At 40.3% G+C, this 12,475-nt stretch overlaps 1 protein-coding gene across 1 annotated transcript in view; it reads right to left on the bottom strand.

Moving 5' to 3' along the window:
* Positions 1-6,833: 6,833 nt before the first annotated feature.
* Positions 6,834-12,475, bottom strand: part of LOC149838564 (ferric reduction oxidase 6-like) — a 61,623-nt gene continuing 55,981 nt past the window's right edge. Inside the window, exons 10-12 of the mRNA XM_090008271.1 lie at positions 7,933-8,188; positions 7,415-7,850; positions 6,834-7,083 (exon numbers count right to left, since the gene is read on the bottom strand). Of these exons, the coding sequence (XP_089864397.1) occupies positions 6,914-7,083; positions 7,415-7,850; positions 7,933-8,188 (862 nt within the window). The 3' untranslated portion in view covers positions 6,834-6,913. The remainder of the gene's footprint in view (positions 7,084-7,414; positions 7,851-7,932; positions 8,189-12,475) is intronic.

Below are 12,475 nucleotides of genomic sequence, written 5' to 3'. Positions count from 1 at the left end.
CATATTTTGCGTCATAAGCCCTCTTGCAATCATCATATATTTGGCAAGAAGAGGTCAACAAGGCTACCTCCTCAAGATGAACCACTGGGCCTGAGACAGAAAATGATATCATAGTATGAGCTTGCCCAAGCAACTAATAACTTCAATGAAGCCAACCTGCTTGGAGTTGGTAGCTTTGGTTCAGTTTACAAAGTAGTACTGGCTGATGGAACTCTCATAGCTGCAAAGGTTTTCAACCTGCAATCTGAGAGAGCATGCAATACTTTTGATGTGGAGTGCAATATAATGTGCAGAATCAAACACAGAAACCTTGTCAAGATTATCACTTCTTGCTCCAACCTTGACTTTCAGTCACTCGTGCTTAAGTTTATGCCAAATGAAAGTCTAGATCGATGGTTGCATTCTAAAAGCAGTTTCTTGATTTTTTATCAAAGGCTTTCTATAATGATAGATGTGGCATGTGGGATGGAGTATCTCCACCATGATTATACGGAGTCAATTGTGCACTTTGATTTGAAGCCCAGTAATGTGCTACTGGATGATGATATGTTTGCACATGTCAGTGACTTTGGCATTTCCAAGATACTGGTTCAGGACAACACTTCTACACTGACAAACACGCTTGGCACAATCGGGTATGTTGCACCAGGTAAGACTTCTCATGCTTTCATACATAATTCTTGTGGAAGAAACTGTAAAGCAGATAAAGTAAGAAAAAGTGAAAAATGAAGTGAGAAGCCATTTGTTTTGTGAGTCAGTAACTTCAAGGCCTAAAGATGATAAATTTGCATGTTCTTTTTCATGATTCTTGAAATTTTCTTATCAGGGATAATTGAGGTCTCTATCAAAAGCGATGTGTATAGTTATGGGATAATGCTGTTGGAGACATTCACTGGAAAAAACCCCACAGATCCAATGTTTGTGGGGAGATCAACCATGAGAAGTTGGGTTGAAGAGTCATTTCCTGATGCAATATCCAATGTGGGTTTGATTTGCTCCACGGAATCTCCTGAGGAACGGATGAACATGAGAAGCGTAGTGGCAAGGTTGAAGAAGATAAAGAATGATTTAGTTGCCAGGGTTCCAATGGTTTAACTGAGATTTCACAAACTTTTTTAGTCTGTTTATGATAATACATATTGTAGCATATAAAATGGTTTCGAGGTGGAGGTTTCGGCAGTTTGCAAGTCAAGAAATTGATCAGGCTAAGGACGGTCTTAAGTTGCAATATTAGGGAAGCACTAATTGATTCTGTGCACTATGCAAACCATATGTAAAAACTTGGGTATGCCTTATGTAGTATATTGGTAAAGAGTGCCTCCATTATGTAGTTTTGCAAATTATTCCCATCTTTTGCATCCTTGTGGGTCATTCTGTTCGAAATTTGTTAAACTAACTACAATAATGCTCGACTGTGGTTAAAAAAACAGACAGCCTATGTGATTGTCTCAAATTGGTGGAAACCATTGTTAATGCTAATGCCTTGACTCATGCAGACTCATATTCCATGGTCGTCCTTTACAAGACTAATCATATGGACGGAATTTTCATATTTGAAACCCTTTAACAATTTAAAAAAAATACTTTTTTTAATGTGTAAATCAGGTTTTATAAGAGTTTAAACACGAACAGCGTGAACTTTTTAACATTATAAATTCTAATCTACTTGATAGAAAAAGAAAACAAGATTCTTATGTCAGGTTCTGGATTTCTGGACATGGAACTCATAGTGGTAAAGTTTGTTTTGCAAAAAAAAGGACTTGAAAGCAGGGGAGGAGGCACATGGTGGTGCCTACCCTGAGGGCGTGTTTGATTGCAAGAACAACCAGTCTCTAGAGACTGGTTGTTCATGCTTTTCAGGATACAATGTATTCGTCTATCACAACAACAAAGCCATGTGACGGTGGGCCCACCAACTGTTGGTGGGACCAAGTACTGCCCTGGGAACACATGGTTGTTTTCTACAGGAAAGGAGACCACTTGGGTAAAGAATTTAGTAGTAGTGGATGTCTCGTGTGGACAAGGGAGGGGAAGACCCTGCGATAGAGAGAGAGGTTACCTTCTTCATCCAAAAATAGTCACATCAAGCTGTGTGCATCCCTACAGTACCCCTTTGCTCACTGCAAAGCAAATTAAATTTTTGCATCGTGCTTGAAATTTTGGAGAAGTTTCTTAGCAGCCAAGATAGGTATGTTAATGGTTCGGATGTAAACCGATATTCAATTCAAATCTGAATTTGAGTAGTTAGATCCGGTAAGAAAATTCACATCTGATTCATAATCGGATGCGGATATGGTATACAGGTTTTTCTTACCGAATCCAATAAATATCCCATTTTCAGAATCCGATTATATGTAAAAATTTGGATATAGTTTTATATTTTTTATATTCGAATCTGAATCCGATATCAAACCAAATTAAGCAATATCCGAACAGTCGAATATAGTAATAGCCATATTTGATTCCAATCCGATTCATTGACATCCCTAAGCCAAGACTTTTAATGATGTACATTGAAGTCTATGAAGACGTTGGAACAACAGGCGATGGTGACTGACTAGCATGGCCCTGTCCTATACTGTCCCTCTTTTTTTTTCTAAGAAGGGAAGTGGGGAATCGAAATAAACTGTATCACTTTGACCTCTCCAAAGGACCTTGAGAGGTGGGGGTTCTGAATCATTTCCTGATGCAACAGCCGTTGTTGTAGACAGTCATCCCCTGAATGGACCTGATCTTGTTGATCAACTAATTGACAAGCAAGGCCTAAAGGCTGATCTTAGTCATGTGAAGCTTAAATCTCTCGAACCAATTATAGAAATAGGCCTAGCTTTCTCAATCAAATCTGAGAAGAAAGGATGGACACGATGATTGTTTTAAAAAAGATTGAAACAGATAAAGAGTGACCAAGTCGTTAGGCTGGGCATGGCCTGATTGATCGGTTGCAGCTTCGTTGTGAACATGAAAATTTCTGAAATGGAACCCTAACTGGCACCTTCTAAATTAAAAGCCATGTTGATGGAAGGTTGATATCTAGCGCTGTAAACAGTTTAAATTCCGATCGGATGTAGCTATTACCAGATTTGGCTTTGGACTACCTATGTTTGGATGGAGGGAAAGAAAGGGATACTAATGGATGGAAAGGAAAGGAAGGGATTAATCCTGGAGAAGGAAAGGAAAAGAAAGGCTTTTATAAAAACTTGTTCGGATAGGAAGGAAAGGAAAGGAAAGAATTATAATTATTTACAATAATACTCATAATACTCTTAATATCAAAGTTAAAGCATGAGGGCAAATTTGTCATGTTCTATGTCTCCGTTCATTTCCCTCCCCCATCTTTTCATTTTTGGAGGGATTGAAGTTATAAAGGCCTTTCCTTTCCTTTCCTTTCCTTTTCTCTCCTTTTCCTTTCCTTCCTACCCAAACACACTTTTGTCTAATCCTTCCTTTCCTTCCATTATAATATGACAACCAAACACAGGATTGTCTATCCTTTCCTTTCCCTCCCTTTCCCTTCATCCAAATGAGCCCTAAGAGTAAGATTTGGATTTCAAAAGAATAACGAGAGAGAGAGAGAGAGAGACGTACCAATAACCGGGTGAGAGAGGCAGCACGGAGCCTGTTTCCTGATGATCTCTTCTTCATATTCCTCATCCCCACCACCGTTCCCTCATCGTTGTTCACAGTCGTCTTCTGCGCTTCCTTGAGAGAAGAGAAGCGAAGGATTTGGGGAATAGGAGAGGAGGGGGGCAATGGTGGTGTGAAGGGATCAGTGAGCTTGTTAAGCCCGACGGAAAGAACGGTGGCAAAGGAGAAAAGAGGGCGAGGCTTGCCGGGCACCTCCTCCCACAAGAAAGGGATGGAGAGGCGCGTGAAAGGGTGGTGTTTTCGTGCCCGCTGGTTCTGCTACTACCGAAGGTACTCCGCCGGAAAAGGAGGAACGGTAGGAAAGTCTGGGAGTGTCACTTTCAACGCCATCAACGTCAACTTGTTCCATTTCTTTCTTCTTCTTCTTTGTGGGGAAGTAGAGAATGTGACAGAGAAAGGACATATACTCAACCCATCATCTTCGTTTTCATGATAGTATCAATAAAAGAAAACAAGAAGAAGAAAGGACGAAAGGTGGTAAAGAAGAAGGGATGGAAAACGAGGAGGTGCTGTTGGAATCACGCAACCGTCCGACCTCGTGAGCGTTGGAAAGAATCGCTCCTTTTTCTTCTCTGTCATTTCCTTTCCTCTTCTTCTAGAACGCCCGCAGCGGTTAGTAATCAACTCTCTCTCTCTCTCTGTTATATGTCAAAACACGTTTTTTCATGTGTTTTCTGCGTCTCCATCGTTAATTGCACAAATAACAATGGGGCCCACAGCATGCTGTCATCAACAGCTGTGGCTGTTGATCGACAGAGTGAACGGTGGAGATGCCAAGATACCGATGAGACGTGTTCTTGGCACATCACTTTGATTATTGATCCGTTCTAAACAGAAATCCCACCGTGGGATTCCTCTCGAGAGAAATGCTCTAGCATCCCCACCGTCCATTGTTGCCGTGATCAGCCACTGTCGTGGCCTCCAATGTCATTGGCACCTTTGCTGTGGGCCCCACCACGTGCACGTGTAACGGTTAGATGAGATCAATGGAGGGTAGAGATGTTAGAGCATTTACTCACCTTGATTGGGCAGATCATATGGTGGGCCCACAAGTGAGGCAAACCCCGAGTGGCGCTACAGACAACCAAGCTCTTGCAGAGTCCACCACTTAAAGGCACCTACACATCCGGGAGAGTCGAACCTGGGATGAAGGGGTCATTTCTTTTTTTAACTCGCAGTTAAGCATGAATCCAAATAGTTGAGATGAGTACCTAGAGTTGGGAGGCCTGCCCCCTTCTCTAAGCAGTCAAGGACCAAGTTACGGTTCCCCAACAAAAGCCATGCACGTTTGAAAATTGGAAGTTGGAGAGTGTATATGCATTTGGAAAAGTGGTAGCCTACCCAATCCTGGATTTGGCAATTATCACCACCTCTAGGAGGTGGTAGTTACCGTAATCAGGATTTAGTGCACCTCCTCTGCCAAATGCATAAATTACCTCCTCAATGTCATTCTCCCTAACAACCCCCAGCAAGATAGTTTGACCGAGTTCTTGCCAAATGCATAAACACCCTTTCTAGGTACTTTTCTCAATTTAAAGTATCTGATCATGTATTCTAGAAAATTCAGTCCTTGAACCCTCACTGTAATGTGATTCTTCAAGTACACAAGAAAAACTCTACTGGTTCTTAGATCAACAAACGACCCTCTAGCTAAACATTCCTCAAGCTGAAAATAACTGCATTTTATTTTATTGGGTTCCACATGCGTAGAAGCCTAGCACGATCACCAACACAAACAACATTATGAACAATGTTATATGACAAAGAATCTTTGCCAGGAGGTTAGCTAGATTAGCTGTTTTGCAACCTAATAGCACTTGAAAAGATAAACCCCCAGATTAGATTCCCATCTTGCATACAATGTAACGCATGGTGGTAATCTTTTAATTAGTTTAATGAATTGGTAGGAGTTGGCCTAACCCCAGCTTGACTACTTGTAAAAAAAAAAAATTCCGTAAGCAGAACTTTTTTTTTTTACCATATAATCATTTGATTGAATGATTTAAGGTAAGTGAATATAGAGGTTGGACCGGGGGCTGTTCCCCAAGTTCTGATGCGCCTCGTCTGCCACAAGGTCAAGAACATCCCTTTAACTCAATCTATCGATATGGAAATGCTAAGAACAGACTGTTTGCTAAGAGCCATAACTTAGACCATTTGAAATAAGATCATGGTTTTTTAAGTAATTAAACTTTGGTGCAATGTGAGTTGTTGATTCTTGATACTCTTAAAAATCATACTTATACATTGCAATGGTATGATCCAGAACACGTTTTTTATAAAACAAACCATGTAAGTCACATCCTTGAGTTTTATTGGCCATCCAATCATTTGATTGAATGGTTTAGATAGCTGCACATATACAGACATATATATCGTTAATCTTTGGTCATGGCAATCTGACCATCTGAATAAACTATAAATCATATTTGCTGATCATGTGGACTCAATCAGACCTCATAGACAGTCTCTGCATGATCCAAGTGCTAGGAACCAGCTTTTTTTATCATGTTTCTACGATGAAAAAACATGATTTTATGAGCAAAGAAAATATTCTGCATTGTAAGCTGTTGATTTTTTAAGGCTGCTAAAATCTTAGTAATTGCATGATCCAAGAGCCGATTCCCACTAATCAGAACATCTAGATCACATATGTAAAGTTAGTTTTATGAAAAACAATCAAAAATAAAGAAAAAAAAGAAACTTATATGTAATGGAGACCTGACTAAGTTGACCTAATATGTTCACATCTAAGGGTTCAGATCCATCATAAAACAACACTTCAAACTATGGGGCCTAACGGGGCAGAACGAGAAAAGTGGGCCTAATATGTTCAGTTCTCATATATATATATATATATATATATATATATATATATATATATATATATATATATATATATATATATATATATATATATATATATATATATATATATATATATATATATCCAAATTCCATAAGGTGAAAAATCAGATTCAACATGAGTTTTCTCCATCTGAATATTTGACCCCAATCCAAACTGTTTAAAATTCCTAACTTGTGTGTAGTGTGTGCACGAGAGAGAGAGAGAGAGAGAGAGAGAGAAAGAGAGAGAGAGAGAGTCCACTCTATCATATATCATCTTTTAGTACATGTGTATGCAGCTGCAAAACTAACCATATGTACGAAAAGTTTTACTAATAAAGTATTCTGACATTGAAGTTGAGCTATTTATATCATACATATCATATCGGCAACCGCATATATGGCATCCCTGACAATTTTCCTACAACTCAAAGCTATGGCTATGGAAGTGGAAAATTGGGTGCTTGCAACACCTCCTGAAGTTCTGAAACCTGCACTCTGCTGCAACAGTTGACCGGAGGCCTGATGGACCACAAACAAGAACACCCACGTCCATGTTTCCCCACTCGTCTGATATTGACTTAAAAATTGCTGACAAACCAAGAAATGCAAGAAAATCAGAAATTAGATACCTGAAGAACATACAGCAGAGATGCTTGTTTCTGATTAGGTGCACTTATGGCATGAAAGCCTGATTTAACACCACCATTATCATGGCCAAACAAAATCATTATCATGGACCAGTTCGGCATATAGGCATTGCTCTCTCTCTCTCTCTCTCTCATGCTTGTGTGCATGCACATCAAATAGTACATAGACTATAAGAAGGATGGAGAAACAAGTCATCCTTGGACACGATCATTTCATTTTTTAAATTTAAAGCATTCAAAATCCTAAACAGCCAAGGGAAAATGATTCTTACCTTTGAAGTTGGGCCTTTGTCCATGATGAGTAGATCCTAAAGCAACAAGATTCGTATGACTAGCTTGATTGGATGCTGCTGCTTGCTCATTATATTCTAATGAACTCAGTTCTGCAATATCCTTAATTTTCTCATGGTCTAACATGCCCATTTCCCACCGATGCCACAACATGATTACAGTACCACCAAATATGATGGTGCTTGCAACCATGCAAACAATGTATAAAAGTCCTTCGAGCCACCAGATAGATATATTTAACCGATTTATGTAAAACACTTCTATCAGGCTTAAGAATAATACAAAACCAACAACGGATGAGAAGATATAGATGCCGAACCATACTGCATTTCCTGTACCAACCAAAGTGGACATACTATTGCCGCTGGTCTCTGGAAAGCGTGCAACCATCATGTTTCCAGAAAGGTTGCCTTCTTCCTGTTATTCAAAGATACAGCAAGTTCATCTAGCCAAGCTTGTTTTACAGACTAAGATCATGCAATGGAAAACTAAAACATACCAGTTGAGGCTCTTTTTCTTGAGTAACATATGTTTGAACTTCTAAATCTAAAGTTCTTTGGAAGGATGGACATATGGATGTTGCATCAACCATGGAAAGAAGAGAAAGCTCCTTTGATCTTTTGACTGACCAAACTAGTAGAATTTTTTTTGGCAGGCAAGGCCTTTTCTCCATAACCCTATGCAAGATATCTCTCAAAATAGCAATGAAAGATGAAATTCCAATGCCACCCACAACAAATATAAGATTTTCGTACCTACAGAGGCAGAGATGCATCTTCAAATCAGTTAAACAAAGATGAGATTTTTTAGCACAACCAAGTATCATTTCCATTAAGAGGTAATATCTGCAATTAACTATCACCCAGTTATGGAATATAAAACATATAAAGATATGTTCGCACACAAAATTAGTAAAAGATATCATTCATAATATGGTCATGCCACATCAAATTACATCATTTTGCACAAAACTACTTTAATTTTTTACTCCTACAAAGAAAATACACAAAAACACGTAAATAACATTTAAGAACATGACACCCACTATTCCCCTGCGACCTACTTTGTACAGTTGTGTCTAGAGTCTGTTTTGCTTTAGTTGAGTCTTGATGTAAAGTGTCGAGTCACTTGTAACTTTCTTCGGGCCACCCATGTACTTTGATTCAGGTTGATAAATACCTAGAAGGGTCAACCCGTAGATTTGAACTGTAATGTGCCTTTTCTTTTGTTCACTCTCGTTATGATTGCTTTCGAGTGATTGTGATTTCTCTCCCTCTCTATTCTCTCGCTCTCTTGCACTCTCAGTTATCAAAGCTTTCGCAACGGCAAGTGAGCGACCGGAAGGCTTGCGGCGGTAAGGAAGGACCGTCGCACCGAGCATGCCTATTGAAGTAGGCCCGTGACAAGTGGTACCAGAGCCCGTTCTCAAGCTGGGAAAGGGACTCAGGAGTCGGTGTTGAGAGACGCACCGACAAGCCGCGATTTGTGAGCAAGATATCGTGGCGCCCCTATACAAATTGCGGAGCACCAAAGGAAAGGCAGTTGTCAAAACCGAGGAGATGAGTTCACCTCGGGGACATGAACAGATGACCGTGACCGTCAACAGATTGATGGCTGATGTGACTTCGCACAAGGAAGCGATTTCATGCGCAGTTGAGTTGTTCGGAAGACTGGACGACGAGGTGACGACTCTGCGAGAGCAGGTAAACTTGCTGATACGACAGGTTACTTCGCTAACTACGACAGTGACCACCCTACAGACTGAAGTAGGAGAGCTTCAGTTGAAGAACCGCACTCTGCAGCGGGCAGTTACCCTCAATGGCGGAAATGGCGATAGGCCATCAAAGATAGATGTGCCGAGGCCAGCTAAATTCAATGGTTCGAGAGATACCAAGGTCATAGAAAACTTTCTATTCCAGGGGGAAAACTACTTGAACATTCAGAATGTATTGGCTAAAGACCTTAGGGTGAAGGCGGCAGTAACTCTACTTGACAGAGATGTTATAGCCTGGTGGAGACGGAAGCGTAGCGATATAGAAAGGGGTCACTGCGTGATTGATACCTTTGAAGCCTTCAAAAATGAGCTACAAAACTATTTTATGCCAAGAAATGTACAACGTTAAGCTTATCGGATGGTGGCAGAACTCAAACACACTAGAGCCTTGATAGACTACATCAAGATGTTTCAGAAACTCATGCTAGATGTACCCAATATGTCGGATGAAGACAGACTCGACTGGTTTATTGTGAGACTACAGCCTTGGGCACAATCCGAAGTGGAAATGAGCAATCCTGAGACTTTAGAAGATGCGTATGTAACGGTCGAGCGACTTGTGGATACACAGCGCAAGTCCTTCACTCCATCGACTAAGGCTAGGAAGAAGCCAGACCATAGAGGCAAGAAGGAGGATCGGCACGACAATAAAGGTGAGGCGTCGACCTAACACCATTCTGACAAGAGACAGAATTATAAAAAGCACAACAATAGCGGCAACAAAGGGCCAGTTGTGACTTGTTGACTCTGTGGCGATAGACATATTTCTAGGCAATGTCCAAAGCGCCTCGTGAGCAACGACGAGCAGGCCAATGCAGTGTAGGCGGAGAGTAGTGACACCGAGGTCGTACAACCAAAGATGAGAGTTATGTAGACGATAAACGCAGTTAGAAGTTGCGCAGCCAAGAGCATGTCGGTTAGCAAAGAGCTCATGTATCTGAAAGTCATTGCGAATAGGAAATCTACTACGACAATGGTAGACTCTAGGACCACACATAACTTCGTCTCGCGGAAAGAGGCTGAGCGATTGGGCTTGAAGCCTGGGCCAAAGCAAAGGACCATCAAGATGGTGAACTCTGAGGCCAAGCCAATCCTTAGTGAAGCAAGGGATGTGGCTGTGAAGAATCCTTGCAAACAATCAAGTTTTCAAATAACTTGATACTTCAAATACTCAAGACACAAAATAAATGCACAATGCTTATAAGCTTTACACCACAAAAGAAGTGCAATAAATGCAGTGTTTATAAGTTTTATATTACAAAAGAAGTGCAATAAATGCACAGTGTTTATAAGCTTAAGGAGACAACTCCTTACTATAATGTATGCTTGCAATGGACTCACATAGCCCTTATTTATAAGCATACTTAAAGAGTCGTTGGGCTATTCCCAACGGCTCTTATTAGAGACATTGGGAATCAGCCCAACGTCTATCTTTTTTAAACTGTGTACAACAGTGAGTGGCTGACTGTTGTACACTGTACACAGTCAGCCACTAACTGTGTACAGAAATATTACATAAAAAACAAAAATAAGAAATGAAAAAATTACAAAAATAAGAAAAAATAAAAAGGAGGAATTACAACAACAAACAACAACAACTACGCCTTCATCCCAAAACAATTGGGGTCAGCGATATGAACCAAAAAAGAAATTCATTTTGGGTCTTCCACATGAATCCTTTTCCTCCAATCATTTCTATCCAACGCCATGTCCTCGGTGAGGTTCAAAGCATTCATATCCTTTCCTATCATCTCCATCCAAGTCTTCCTAGGCCTACCCCGACCTCTTTTAACTAATATATTTTCCCATTTCTCCAACCTTCTAACTGGAGCATCATTAGGCCTTCGCCGAATATGTCCAAACCACCGTAAACGATTCTCTCGCATCTTATTTTCAATGGGTGCAACACCTACCTTCTTACGTATCTCTTCGTTCCGAATCTTATCTTTTATTGTATTTCCACACATCCATCTAAGCATCCGCATCTCAGCTACACTCATTTTTTGAATATGATGTCTCTTGGCAGCCCAACATTCCGTACCATATAGTAAAGCGGGTCTAATAGTCGTCCTATAAAACTTTCCCTTCAACCGCAATGGCATTCTACGATCGCACAGCACTCCAGTAGCACTTTTCCATTTCATCCACCCAACCTTTATCCTATGATTTACATCTCCATCAATTTCTCCATACTTTTGAATGATGGATCCCAAATATTTGAAATAATCATTCACCGGTATATCTTGCTCACCAAGCTTCACTACACTCCCATCACTACTTCGTTGCTTACTAAACCGACATTCCATATATTCAGTCTTACTCTTACTCAACTTAAAACCTCTAGCTTCCAATGTCTGTCTCCATAATTCTAACTTAGCATTAACTCCAGCTCTAGACTCATCAATCAAAACAATATCATCAGCAAACAACATACACCACGGTACATTTTCTTGAATTGATCTCGTAAGCTCATCCATCACTATCGCAAATAGGAAAGGGCAAAAGGAGGAATTACAATCATATTAAAAAACATGAATATACGTAAAATATAAAAATTACGAATAGGAGCAAAGATGAAAATTGATGATGGGGTTCCCCTTTTGGATCCTATACCCTACAGACAGCTTGTAGGATCATTGATGTATCTGAGTATTACCAGACCAGATATATCCCATGCAGTCCATACTGCAAGTCAGTTTCAGCATGCGCCTACATCCGTTCACATGAGTGCCATCTTACGAGTCGTAAGATACATAAAGGGTACTCTGAATAAGGGAGTTTTTTTGTCCTCTTCTTTTGACTTAAAATTGATTGCTTATACTGACTCAGATTGGGGAGGTGACCCAAATAACCGTCACTCCACCACTGGTTTTTGTGTATTCTTAGGTGACTCACTAATATCGTGAAGATGCAAGAAGCAACAAAAGGTGTCACTCTCCTCCACAGAAGCTGAATATCGTGCCATGGCAACTACTACCATGGAGATTGTTTGGATTCATCAATTACTAGAAGACATGGGGATTACAATAGAAGGGCCCACTAAGCTTTGTTGTGACAACAAGAGTGCAATTTACATTGCGAAAAATCACACCTTTCATGAGCGGACTAAACACATCGAAATGGACTGTCACTATGTTCGTGAAGCATATCTCAAAGGAGTCATTGATCTTCCTTATGTCACGTCCGAATATCAGTTGGCAGACTTCTTTACTAAAGCCTTGTGCGCTCCGCGATTCAACTTCCTTCTTGGCAAACTATCGGTCATCTT

Source organism: Nuphar pumila, chromosome 5, assembly GCF_984573655.1.
Source record: "Nuphar pumila chromosome 5, dmNupPumi1.hap1.1, whole genome shotgun sequence".
Lineage (NCBI taxonomy): Eukaryota > Viridiplantae > Streptophyta > Magnoliopsida > Nymphaeales > Nymphaeaceae > Nuphar > Nuphar pumila.
This window is presented reverse-complemented; position numbering and strand designations above follow the sequence as displayed.